The sequence below is a fragment of the Acanthisitta chloris genome, unplaced genomic scaffold (assembly GCF_000695815.1).
Source record: "Acanthisitta chloris isolate BGI_N310 unplaced genomic scaffold, ASM69581v1 scaffold5481, whole genome shotgun sequence".
NCBI lineage: Eukaryota > Metazoa > Chordata > Aves > Passeriformes > Acanthisittidae > Acanthisitta > Acanthisitta chloris.
In genome coordinates this window covers 54,870-68,495 of record NW_008655377.1, presented here as the reverse complement: position 1 = coordinate 68,495, position 13,626 = coordinate 54,870, and the positions used below count along the sequence as shown (strand labels likewise).

Sequence of the window (13,626 nt, the reverse complement as noted above, 5' to 3'; positions counted from 1 at the left end):
CTGACAAAGGAAGAATTAACCATGTGGGAAGAGGATCCAGAAAGCTTCAGTAAGAAACGGGTTGTATAGTTGGTTGGAGTTTAATTAGATATTGGTATACGTGTTTCATACCCTCATTGTCTCTAGAAATTGCCTACTGCAATATTGGCTGTTTTATTTCCTGCACTCATTTTACATGAACAAATATTCGCTCTAGAGATTGTTTCCATAACAAGAAATTTCTCAGTAGTCTACGTTACCCTTGTATCCAAACACTAAACTTTATTTGAACCATAGCTGAAATAATACTTTCTTCTTTTCTTTGTGAAATATTAGCTGTAGAAGAGACAGGAGGAGATTCTTGGAAGTACAGTCTCAGAGTAAGTGTTTAAATTTGAAAGAAAAAAACCATTAAGTATTTCTTGATGTGTTTCTTGATAGCCTTCTAACGGAGAGAGATGGTATTTTGTAGGAAGATAAGCTGCTGCTGCTTTTTTAAAAAATCATTAAGGAAATTACTTCAGAATTAGTAAAAGTTAACTTTCTTCCTTTGTCAATGCTCAAATAAGCTGAAACACACTGGAAACTATGCACTTCGTGTTTTAGGAGGGAGGGAAAAGGAGTTTGCTTCAGCATTTGTATTGTGTATCTGGTGGTGGCTGAAGCCTGTAGAAGTTGTCTCTTCTTTAAACTAGTAACTGGTGTTATTTACAACTTTGTTAATAGACATGATGAATGAAGAAAGTTCCAGATGCATCTATATTAGCACTTCAGTACAGATCAGAAGTGTGCTGGTGCAGTGACTCTCCCGATTACCACTGCGTGGTTTGCTCTGTGGAGAGATCTCAGAGGCTATTTGCTGAATTACTTTCATTTCAAAGCTAAAAACCCCAACCTTGAGCATCTGGTGTGTGCCAAGAGTAAATAGCTGTTCAGTCCAAATTGCTCAGCCAGAGCTAACCCAAAAAGAACCTGTGATATACCTACAGTGTGGTCAGTGGCTGCTCAACACCAGCAGTTTCACTCCATAGATTCATTGTCCTCCTGCCTCAGAACTGACTGAAGGAGATGCAGCCATCAAACTCTGGCCGGAATTAAGGATAATATACAGTAGGAAAAATAGTATTTTCTATAATACTAATTTGCATACACTATATTGTCTTTTAAATGATGACCTTCAGTGTGAGGTATTCAGCACTTAAAATTTGAGCGTGAAATGTATTTTAATTGCCTTTATTTTAATAGATTCTAAACAGGATGTTTTAATTTTACAGCCATGCACAGAAGTTCTTTTTATTGATATTTTCCATGAATATAATCAGACTCTCACCCCAGTGCTTTTAGAAATGGTTCAGAGTCTACAAGGTAAGCGCTTAAAAAAAAAAAAGGAATTGCAAAATGTGTAATTCTTTACATTCACTTTTGCCAACTGTTAAACAATTTCACCTTGTAATGTCTAATTTTATATAATATGTTCACTCTGTATTTTTGGAAGGACATATTAATGTTTTAAAATTATTTCTAGACCTACCATAAGGAGAATGCAGTATGTATCTAGAAGGAGGAAATCCTAAGGACAGTTGTCATCATAACTATTTTAGAGGACTGACAAAGGTTGGAGTGTTTCTACTTTGAGGAGGTTTCAGGCTTTCTTGCAAGTGGTCCACAGGCTTAACGAATTCTGTAGGTTGTTTTTAGTCAGGAACTTCCTGTTCAAATGTTGCTACACAGTTTATGCCAAGTCTCTGCCAAAATCCTGAGGGTAAAAAAACCCTTTAAAAGTAAAGGTTTTAAGTTACACTGTCATTTTGGAGAGTCTAGTAGACATTCCAAATCTGAGGAACTGGCTTTAAGAATGTGTTGGTTTTCTGTAGGAAGACTGAAGTATTCATAGACTGAAGAATGATTCACATTTTCTTTTGTTTTACTCTGTGATTCTGTGGTCAGTTTTATAATGGCAATGAAAGATACTAAGTCAGAGTGCTTTTTTTTTTCCCTGTCATTTCAGCTTACGTTGTTTCCCCAAGTTGCATCTTAGCTGATTTACAGTATTTTGTATTGGAGCTTACCAGAACGGATCATTAGATTGTGTTTAAATAAAGTAAATGCTCATTTTCTGTGGGTGGTTTCTTACTTCACAGAATCTCTTCATAAAACACTGTGTGTGCATAGGTTTTGGGATGGATTCATGTGCTGTGATACTGATAATAATAAAAGGCTCCTTAACACAGGGTTGAGAGTTAATGTATTTATCAGAAATTACAGGAGTCAATAGTTCTATGGTAAAAGGTACACCTGTACTTTTTTTTCCTCTCCTGACGCCCACAGTAGGCAATTTTGCATGTTTTCATCTTGAGATGTACTGTTGAAGTACTAGTTGGTACTAAGAATCCATTAATTCCTAAACTTTTGATAAATCTTCACTTATATGGTGAAGTTTCTGTGCACAGATATATAAAGTGTATGGGAACTAAGTCAAGTACCCTGTTGGAAATAGCACCATGTGGTTAACATTTGCCTGCAGTTTGCAGAGTCTGTTCATATACAATACAGGCTTCTGGCTTACATCTATGTTGCTAGTAACAAAGTTCATCTGCAAAGAAGCAAAGTGAAAAATAGGGTATGAAAGCTGAGATTTGATTCCAGTACATACACTGAAGAAAGTACCAAAACTGAAATGACTGAACTTGTAAATAAAAGCAGCAAAACAGTCTTATTTCATGCCATACTTACTTGAAGCATATCAGTGAAAAGTTCTTTGCATTCCTTGTTCTAGTGACACTTTTTTCTTTATTTTAACTTTGGTTTGTAGGACCCACCAACATGGAAGATACCAATGCTATACTGATTAAAGATGCTGGTAAATTACATTTTACTTTTAACCTTTTAACAGAGCCACTTTTGTGTATGTGTTTTACCTCTTAAAAATTGTATGAAGAATTTGCAAGATTATTTTTTTAAGGGATTTGGAAAGTGGGATCTAAATCCTAATTTTACTTTCAGTTGATGTCAGTCTCCACTTTTCAAAATGTTTATGTAAAAATGTGGTGCTTTTTGGCTTTTTCTTGTGAAGCAAACCCTTACACAACCTCCTTTACTGTCCTATCCTTTCCTCTCTGCAAGCAAATGATCTTCAGTGCTTCCATGGAGATATTCTGTCCATTTTAAAGGAGGTTTTATGGCAAAATAATTGTTTCTGATGGAACCATCCTTGATGTTAGAATAAGATCCTTACTATTCTTACAGCTTCTAACTATTTTCATGAGTCTGAATTTTCTTCTGTAATGCCATTCTTTTACTAAAATTTCCTCCAGAGTTCTCTTCACTTTTAAATAAAACTTTCTAAAGAAATATATGCTTTAGATTAATTTTCTTTCTGATGTTCAGGTAATCAAAAATGTGGTTTGAAAAATTAAATTAATATGATTATTTAATATTGAAAAATGAACACTTAAACAAACAGTAAGCATAATTTGTTTTTCTGCAGTGTATAATGCAGTTGGACTGGCTGCTTTTGAACTGTTTGATAGTGTGGATTTTGATCAGTGGTTTAAAAATCAGCTATTAGCAGAACTGCAGGTTTCTCATAACAGGTAAGAACCTTGGTTTGTTATACCTTCATCATTTAAATACAAACTGTTGGTACAAATCTGATTAGGATATAATGTTTAATAATGGCAGAGTTGAAAAATAGACATATCCATTAAATGAGCTGAGGTATGAAATACATACAGATACCTGATACAGTCACAGTAATGGCAGTGTTTCTGACATTTTCTGCTTAAGTTACTGTGTGGTGGATACTTCCAGGGTTCTGAAAAATATAGATTAAGTCTGTCCTCTTGCATATATTTCAGTTGACTAAACCATCTCAGGACAACCACCTTTTCTCATTTAAAGGAAGATATTTAGTCTCTCTGAGACCTCAGAGTCCTTTAGGCGGAGAAGTCCAACTGAAATCTGTAGCAATAATCTCTGTAAAACTGTAGTTTAGCTAAAATAGTGGTTTGTTCTTCTCTGTCAGTTTAAATACAAACCTTTCTGTAAGTCTCTTCACTTAATTTTGGCCACAGTGAAGAGAAGAAGTAAGGATTTGCGGTTGTATTGTCAAGTGTGAATGATTACAGGCTGGTTCTACATGAAGAATTTTATAAAGTCCATCTGCTGTGGTTTTCCCTTCTCACCAAGGTCCCCTTCACTTGGTTGGCCTTCACATGAGTACCTCTTTTTTTGTTTAGTGAATGTCACAGGGTGTTTGGAAAGATCAGTTTTGGCATGTCAGTACAGACTGAGCTGTCCCTTTTTATAACTGTCTAGAAGACAGTGTTCCCCCTGTTCCTCAAACTGTCTCTCTTTCCCCAGGGGAAGGACAGTGACCACTATTGTGCGTGGCTAATCCTTATCAGACGAGTTCAAATCACCCTTTGACTCTGACATACCCATAACTATGTCCTATTTTTCTCAACAGAGTCATTAGCAGTGACCCTAATGCCCTTCGAAGACTGTTACTGTTTTTCTTCTACATTTGCAATTCATCTTACCAGATGTAATTGTTATCAGAAACATGAACTAATCTGTTTCCTTATGCCCTTATGAGCTACTGTAAATAGTAAATTACTTTCCATAATGGGTTGCTAGTCAGCTTTTTTATTTCCAAATGCCAGTTCATTTACAAATAAAGTACAGCTTCATGTAGAACGGAACATCGTGTTAAACTTAAAAATATTAATATGCTTCTTTTCAATATTCTTTACAATATACTTTTTTAACCTTTCTTTACAATATACTTTCTAGAAAAGGAATTACTTACATTTAGATGTATAACCTTATTTCCATATCACAGAGTAATTGCCACAGTTCTCTTTACCAGCTGTCTCCTAATGTTTTATGCTTTTTCTCATTAGTCTCCTTTAGTAAGATTTCAGCCTCACCTTGCTATCTACAAGCAAACCAAAAAACCCAAACCAGTCAAAACCCAAACAGATACTGACCCCAAAGAAACTCAAAAATGTGCTATCTTTTCTTTATCAGGAAGACAGAAAGAAAGAAAGAATATAGTGGTGCAGGTAGGATGTATGGATTGTACAGCAGAGATCACAAGACCAGCAGAATATATTTCATTATGTCATTTAAAACTTTTCTTTGTGGTTTGGAAACTATGAAACACCAATCTCAAGAAAGTCACTTAGGTTTTTTTATATTCTGGTTTTCACAAGGTTAAGTATCAGAAAAGGGGACCCTAAGAGTATAAAAAGTTGTACCATCACAGCTTCTTGTACAAATATAAGGATGTGTTAGTTAGGCAATGTCTTGTGTAAGTCATGTTCAGCATGGGGTATTCATGCTTCACTGCCACTCAGGAAGTATCAAGCAACACCAGACTGTTCTTCCTCATTATTTGTGTGTTCCAGTCTAATGAACTGCTCTGTACATGCTGATGCCACAACTTTCATGTTCTCTGAAGATGTGCTTTGTTAATAATCTTGTGGTTATGGGAATGTTTAATAAAACATATTAAATGTGAAGAAGCCTCAGTAACTTCAGTTTTAAAAGCTTTTTGATGGCTTATAAGGTAGTCCATCAAACAAAAAATACATATATGATAACAATAATTTGTCAGTAAAAATTCTCTGAACAGGGATCATCTTCCCTGACTTTAAACATCTTCAAGTTAAATGTATAAATATGAGTTACATGATCAGCAGAGAAAAACACCAGCTCTCCAGATTGCTTTTCTCAGTCACTGTTGTATTCTTTTGTTCTTCCTATTGAATCTAGGGCTGTTTGGTTTATTCCCTTGTTGTAGCAGTAGTGCAAGATTAGGTAGTGTCAGTTTGCAGAATAGTTTTAGACTGATGATGTGAAATGCTCTGACAGGTGGTGTAATGCAGTCTTGAAGTTTGCATTTTGGAATTGCATCCGACCTAAAATTTTGAGCATAAAAAGAGTGTCGTGGAAATTGCTGGAAACTGTGGTGAAAGCAGTAGATGCCTTGATGGCAGTAATAAATGCAACATTTATTTTCAACTTGTTTTTATTGGCTTGCTGTGTACAGACTAAACTGTATCTCTAGTGAGATGTTCAGGATGCAGTCATTTAGGATGAAAATTACCTTTTTCAGACTAAGGTGGTGTTTCCTGATTCTTCAGGTGGGTACCTCTGAACTAAAGTTGGACTTGACAAAGTCAGTCTTTTGATTGTTTTGGGCAATAACATTTTCATCATGATTCTTGAATTTCTTATTCATCAAAGTATTCTAGAACATCCAGGTATAATGAGTTAACCAGTACAGTTGTTTTCCTCCTACTTTTAAAGATACAAACCAATACGCCGACGAGTGATATGGCTGATTGGACAGTGGATTTCTGTACGGTTCAAGTCAGACTTGAGACCTGTATTATACGAAACAATTTGTAACTTGCTTCAAGACCAGGACTTGGTGGTAAGTATAAATAACTAGTGGTTTGGATTACACATTTGTTTTGTAAACACAGGTGAAACACAATCACCATGTCTTGCATGAACTTGATTGAGAATTTCATAACATCATGCCTGTTGTGTCTTGCAAAAGATAAACTGTTGGGAAGATATGGCAATGTGTAATTGTGGAGATGTTGAACAGTAATGTCAAAGACATGAAATGAGCCCTGGAGGTGTTCAGTAGCTGATGACTCGGGTGGGAAAATGAACTGCAATAGCAACAGCCTGATTTTTGTAAGCAGAACGTTGTGAAGTGTGTTACAATAATGTATAAACAAATGGACACTTTGTGTAGATAAAACAGATAAAAGCAGGACTGTGACTGGTCCCTGCAGTATACAGTATTGGAGTGCAAGTTGAGAGATGACACCAAGTTGGGCAAGGGTGTTGATCTCCTGGAGGGCAGGAAGGCTCTGCAGAGGGGTCTGGACAGGCTGGATTGATGACCTGAGTCCTATGGTATCAGGTTCAGAAAGGCCAAGTGCCAGGGGTTGCCCTTGGGTCACAATAACCCCATGCAGTGCTACAGGTTGGGGCAGAGTGGTTGGAAAGAAGCACAGCAGAAAAGGACCTGGGAGTGCTGATTAGCAGCAGCTGAACATGGGGCAGCAGAGTGCCCAAGTGGCCAGTGGCACCTTGGCTTGGATCAGAAATTGTGGCCAGAAGGATGAGGGAAGGGATTGTCCTCCTGTACAGGGCACTTGTGAGGCTTCATCTCGAATCCTGTGTTCAGTTTTGTGCCCCTCTCTACAAGAAAGACATTGAGGTGCTGGAGCAAGTCCAGAGAAGGGTCTAGGGAGGAGCAGCTGAGGAAGCTGAGGGTGTTTATCCTGGAGAAAAGGAGGCTGAAGGGCTTTCCTACAACTGCCTGAAAGGAGGTTGTAGCCAGGTGGATGTTGACCTCTTCTGCAGGGTAATAAGTGAGAGGACAAGAGGAAATGGCCTCAAGCTGCATCAGGGGAAGTTCAGGTTGGATATTAAGAAAAAAATTTTCATGACAAGGGTTGTCAATCATTGGAACAGGTAGAGTCACCATGCCTGGAAGTGTTTAGATAATGTGTGTATATGGCAAGTTGGGAGCATGATTTAGTGATGGTGGTGGTGGGTTGACAGTTGGAATAGATGATCTGAAAGGTCTTTTCCAACATTAGAGCTTAAATAACCACAGAATCACAGAAACATAGAATCATTAAAGTTATCTGCATATGCTAAACACGAGTGGTTGCTTAGCTGCTTGAGTACAAATCTGTGGTTTTAAGCTGTAACTTCAGTTTACCAGTGGGTGAGATTGAGTTGAGAAACTGGTTTTGCTGTTATTTTGTTTTTATTTTTGAACAAACAGCAGCCCACAAATAAATCAAGTGAACTTATCTAATTTTGTAGGTGCATATTAGTCAGTAATTGGCAGTCATAATAGTTGTTTCTGTGATTCTAGACAGCTGTAGCAGAGCACAGTGTGTTTGTGTCAATCTTGTGACTGTTCTTACTTGATGCTTTCTATGCATCTTAACATCTACCTGGAAGAACATTCTAACTTGTTGAGTTTATTTGGTTCTGCAATTTTTCAGTTGACAGCAAGCCATAAGATAATTCCAAGGTAAACTTTTCCTTTATTGCAAGAGCTTTTATCACAAGCTAGATATCTTCTTGCTTAACAGTTTCTTGTCCTTCACGAAGGTTTTGCCTGAGTAGGTTCTCCAGCTTCCACCACTTTCAGCAACACCAAATAAAATGTAAAGGATATTAAAATGAAAGCAAGTGAAAATGATTGAACTAACTGAATTTATTGGAGGATGACAGAACACAGAGAACGATTCAACTGCCAAAACATCGTGATGTTATATTGTCAGATATTATATTGATAATCAAAATGCTTAATAGACGTATGCATGATGTTTCTTGACTTGTCTTTCAGGTCCGTATCGAGACAGCGACAACACTGAAGTTGAATATCCTTCTGTTTGCAAAGATGTTTAATTAGCTCTTAATTCACAGTTACTGGAAAATAAGCAATTTTAAACTTACTACCAAATTCCTCAGATTATAATTTTTGTGAACCCATGTAATACTTGCTTATTTGAGTCTTGTATTTATCTTCAATCTATATTATTTTTCCTTAATGGTTGTTTACCTGTGGATGACTTTGAGTTCAGTACTTACCAGTTCTTACCGGTAAGAGCACTTATATGGGCATATTCTGATGGGCAGATAAATCCACTGAGAAAAGCAGGAGAAAAATTATTTTTCTATTTAATTTTAAACTACATTTTTAGTAATCGGTGTTTTGTATTATTTTTTCAGTCTTCATAGACCAAAACATTCAAAAAATCAACTGCTGCTGTTAAGTTTTGCTAATCTGTAGTATAAAAGCATAAAATTCAGAACACTTTAGTGTTGTGGATATTGCAACTTCATAGCAATGTGCTTAGTTCTGTGGGTACTACAGGTTACCAGATAGTAAGTTTCTTCTTGCTAAGAAAAGGTGAATACTGTATCTAATGAATACGTCTCCACACTGGTGTGGCTTTCCCATATGCCTCTTTCACACAATACTTTCCAACCTGCTGTTTCTTGACAATATTAAATACAAGTGTGTGGTTAAAATAGTGCCTTGAAAACACAGGCTCTCCTGTTCTCCTGCATTTGTGCTCTCTACAGTGGTTGTTACTGTTGTCATTAAATAAACAATGAAAAGAGATATAATACAATGAAGATTTACTTTGATCACTCAAATTTTGGACGTGTTTTTTCTTGTGTGATTATGACTTCCATGTTAATTGCAGCTCTCTTAAGAACAAACAAAACAAAAATGCAGAGTGCATCTAGACTGTAAACACTGGAGTTGTTTAAGATGCCTGTTTCTGTTCAATATTTAATTTTTATCAACTGGCCCAAGAGCTGGAGGGGTGTATCATTGCTGTCACCCTAGCAAAGTGCTTCTTCATGAGAAGAGAGCCTATTTAACCTGCGAAGTCATGTTTACACTTACCAATACATGAAAATGTTCAAACTGATTACGTTTGAACTCTGTACTCAGAGCATATCTGATGTTTTTACCTTGTTTAGGCAGTGATTGACTAGTGTGTATTTTTCCAAGTGAAAGAGTGAAATTTCACACATTGTGAGTTGTAAGCATACAGGAGAATTACTAGTTCATGTCATGTGTTTTTGATGGTCTAATCTAATCTGTAGGGTTGTTTGTTTTTTTCTTTTAGTATCTGGAATCCATGTTTACACTGCTCTTCCAGCTGCTTCAGGAAGTAACACAGTGTGACACCAAAATGCATGTTCTGCATGTTCTGTCTTGTGTGATTGAAAGAGTCAGTGGGCAGGTATGTTTTTTTCATAGATTCCAGTGTTAGCTTTGTCTTAGGAACACAGAGGAGGACTTGGTAGTTTTGACTGATAGAAAAATGTCATTAATTGATAGACTAATTATTGTTGCCATAGGTGCCTGCATTGTTTGCATTACTTGGTCCTCTGTTTTTCAGTTCTTGTTTGTCTTTTATATTAAATGTTTTTGCTCAGTTACTGTTTCTTTAGTTACTGTGTATTATTTATATTGACTCATCTTTTAGAGTACAGAAGGATTTTTCACTGCTTATCTTACTGCATCTCTTGCAATTTTCTTTGCATATTTGTGATTTATTCTAATTGTCTCATATCTGAACTAGTATTTTATGAAATCTTACATACTGAAAGACACATTTAGGGGGACAAAATGCCTTGCATTCCATGTGTCTGCAGTTTAATTTGTAATTTCTTGTTGGTACTGATGTGGGTCATGGTTGCCTATACAGCATTCAACTGCATGCAAAGTTTCAAACTCACACTATGAATTTTCAGTATTGAAGGTATATTCTTTGGCTTATACTTAAAGAAATTGAAGAAGGTTTTGCAAAATTAAGGAATGAACAGTTGACTGATTTTGTCTCAGGTTTTGTTGGGGTGGGTTTTTTTCCTTCAGTATTGCTGTATTAAGGACAAAGATAATGCATGTTTCTGAGCTTGTCCCCTCTTTCTACAAGTAATCCTGTCTGAGAGACAAATGAAGCTTTTGTAATTGTCCCTTGTAGGAAAAGTCAACATGACAGTGAATTGCCCTGCATTTTAGATCAGCCAGAGAAGCAGCATTAAAAACAGGTTGAGAAAGAACCCTTGAATCTGTTTAGGTTAATTCCTAATTAAATACTTTAGAAGACAGATTAACCTTTTAGTATTGAAGAGCATCATAGAAAAAAATGAGGTTAGGACTGGTCCCTGGAGGTTATGTACTCTAACCCTTGCTCAAAGGATGGGTAACTTCAGAGGTTATTTCACTTTGTTTTCTTTTACTGGGACTGTTTATGGTCTTAAAGAATGGTGTTATTTAGGAATCATGTCTAAGTGAAGAATGTATTAATATGTAAATATCACTGGTTATGAAATGGAAGTGTTTTTGTGTTCTGTTTTCTACTTAAGCCTAATTATCTTGCACAAATGTCACCATAAGTAATATGTACTTTTCAAACCATGGTGCAGTCAGAAGTTGCTTCAGTCACAGAGTAAAGAATATACTGTTTTAGGAAGAGGAAAGAAGAGTAAAAGTAAAGCAAACTCTATTTTTACTGCGCCAAAAGTAGCTCTTGTATTTTTCAGAAATTATGCTTGGGATAAATTAGCAGCCTTGTTTCACACATTAAGAAACAAATTTGTGTTCTGAATTTCAGATACGACCATATGTGGGATGTTTGGTCCAGTATCTGCCACTGCTTTGGAAACAGAGTGAGGAGCACAATATGCTGCGATGTGCCATTCTAACCACCCTAATCCATCTCGTCCAGGTAAGTAGTCAGAGTCATGTGTCAGCATCTCTTACAGTTCTTTCTCAGAAATGTTCTCTGCGTCTTTGTGAATATATATGTACACTTATAGGCAGAATAAAAGTATATTTTAGTTTTATAGACTATTTCTAAATGCTTTTCAGTCTTACAGTGAAGACATGGTTCTCTGATAGTGGAGGTAAACATGACTCGTGTTAAGCAACTAGCAATTTTTTTTCTCCAGGGGCTTGTTCACTAAAAGCAGCTGTTTAGGAAGACTTGTTTGTGTTCTGGAGGGGTTTGATTTTGCAGTCTTGGAACTGAACCTCCTTTAGTGACTTTATAGTCTGTGTGAAGGAGCTTGTTCTGGCGTCCTTCATTTCCCAGCCGGCGTTAGGCGTGTGGGTCACTCAGAATTGTTGTGTCTGATTCAGACTTCATTCTGTAGTGTAGGCACATCTATGTCCCCATTGCTTTCTATTCAGCTACCAGGGATGTGGAATTTCTATTCTGGTTGCAAACTTTCTGTGAAGAAAAAATGATTTACAAATTTCCCTTTGTAAATCACAGGCTGAGGTATGGACCACCACAAATTTCTCTTTGCCTTTTCTTTTAATTTGCGTTTAAATTCAGATTAGTGTCAAATGTTTCTTGTTTAAACCATAACTCTTAGGTTTAATGTCTCCCAAGGGTGTTGGTTGCATTAATTAATTTGGGTGATCTTATTTATTTGGAATTCCAGCCCTTATATTGTTACCATTTTTACGATTTTCCTTTCTACTGCAAAACCTCTGATATCTATTATGTCTCTTTGCAATAATTTCCGCAGCATTTTATATAACATTGGGAAAAAACTTTTTTTATCCCTTCTTAAATTTCCTAGCTCTTCTGATGTTCTTTTCTACTATTTAGTATGCTATATGAGACAGATAATAGCAGCTCTGAACTGCCTGCTTAGTTATGTAATCGATTTGTATCACATTCCATTATTTGTATTTCAATCTCTTTGATTCTTTCTTTCTTCCTCTGGGAATTTGTCTGTGCTCATAATTATTTTCTTAGGTATACTTGAATATTTCCTCTTTTTAATGTCTGATTTTAAACTGAATGATCAGAATATTCATGAGACAAGCACTACTATCACCTTACCTTTCTTTGTGTCTTTGAAGTGCTGTGAGTGATAGTGGTACTGAGAACAAAGATGAACATAGAGTTTCTCAGACCATTATTTTTCTATTAATTTTTGTAGATTTATTTCTTTTTAGAATATCTGAATGTTGTAGGAAACTTTCCCTTTCCAGAATACATTTCTTGTATTTATCAACACCAGAATCAGAGAATCATTAAGAAAAAACCTCTTAAGGTCATTGAGTCCAACTTTTAGCCCAGCAGCACCGTGTTCACCACGAAACCATGTCCCCAGGTGCCACATCCACACACCTTTTGAACACTTCAAGGATGGCAATTTCACTACTTCTACTGTAATGTGGATACACTAGCTGTAGATGCACAGTTTAGTTTTCTGCTCCTGCATATAATTTTTGAAGTTATAGAATCACAGAGTGGTTTGGATTGGGAGAAACCTTTAAAGGTGATTTAGTTCATCCCCTGCAGTGAGCAGGGATGTCTTCAGCTGGATCAGGTATATCTCAGGGGGAAGGAAAACAATCCTCTTTTCATCAGTAAACTGGAGGAGAGAAAAAGGGTTAATAAAACTGCTATTTTACCACCATTTTCGAATTGGAGCCATAGCTAACAGCTGAAGGGAAGCCTAGGCAGCCCTAACACCATGGTTTTCACATTATGGTCTACAGACTTTTCTGGCCTCAAGACTAATTATTTTCTAGGAGTCTGTGAAAAGTAGCCAACACAAAACAAACACAGCAATCAGTGTCCACTGCAGAGTTTGTATTTCCGTAAGGACAAATGTTAAGGATAAAAATAAAACTACTGGACATAGTGCTTTTTATCTGTCCTTTCTACCCTCTGTCAGAAGAATTCTGTTTTTCAGACTGATGCGAGTGCACATTTATGCAATGCACAACTATTCATCGCATGTATCCCAATAACTTCCCTCTAAACAGCCTGAAGCATATTCTGATGCCCATGATGGCAACTTTTAACTTAGTCTTTGTCATTGAAAGATCATAACTCATCACTGTATTTCCAGTCTGCACCACCTTTTCCATAACTCTGCATCAACAAACAAGACTTTTATGTAATTAAGACATTATTAAAAACAAACAAGCAAACTTGTCAAGCTAGAAGTGTTTTTAGCTGCCTGCCTAGCTAGAAAACTAGAACAAACAATAAGAAAGGTCAATAATAAGTGACAAGGGAGCAAATTACCTGTATTCACAGAATC

General features: G+C 36.5%; 1 protein-coding gene across 1 annotated transcript in view; it reads left to right on the top strand.

The window, feature by feature from the left end:
• Positions 1-13,626, top strand: part of IPO11 (importin 11) — a 69,903-nt gene that overhangs the window by 18,064 nt on the left and 38,213 nt on the right. Inside the window, 10 exon segments of the mRNA XM_009083871.1 lie at positions 1-49; positions 316-359; positions 1,254-1,344; positions 2,792-2,839; positions 3,467-3,572; positions 6,295-6,421; positions 8,375-8,408; positions 8,591-8,631; positions 9,675-9,791; positions 11,169-11,282. The exon segment at positions 1-49 is cut by the window's left edge and continues 25 nt beyond it. Coding sequence (XP_009082119.1) covers positions 1-49; positions 316-359; positions 1,254-1,344; positions 2,792-2,839; positions 3,467-3,572; positions 6,295-6,421; positions 8,375-8,408; positions 8,591-8,631; positions 9,675-9,791; positions 11,169-11,282 — 771 coding nt within the window.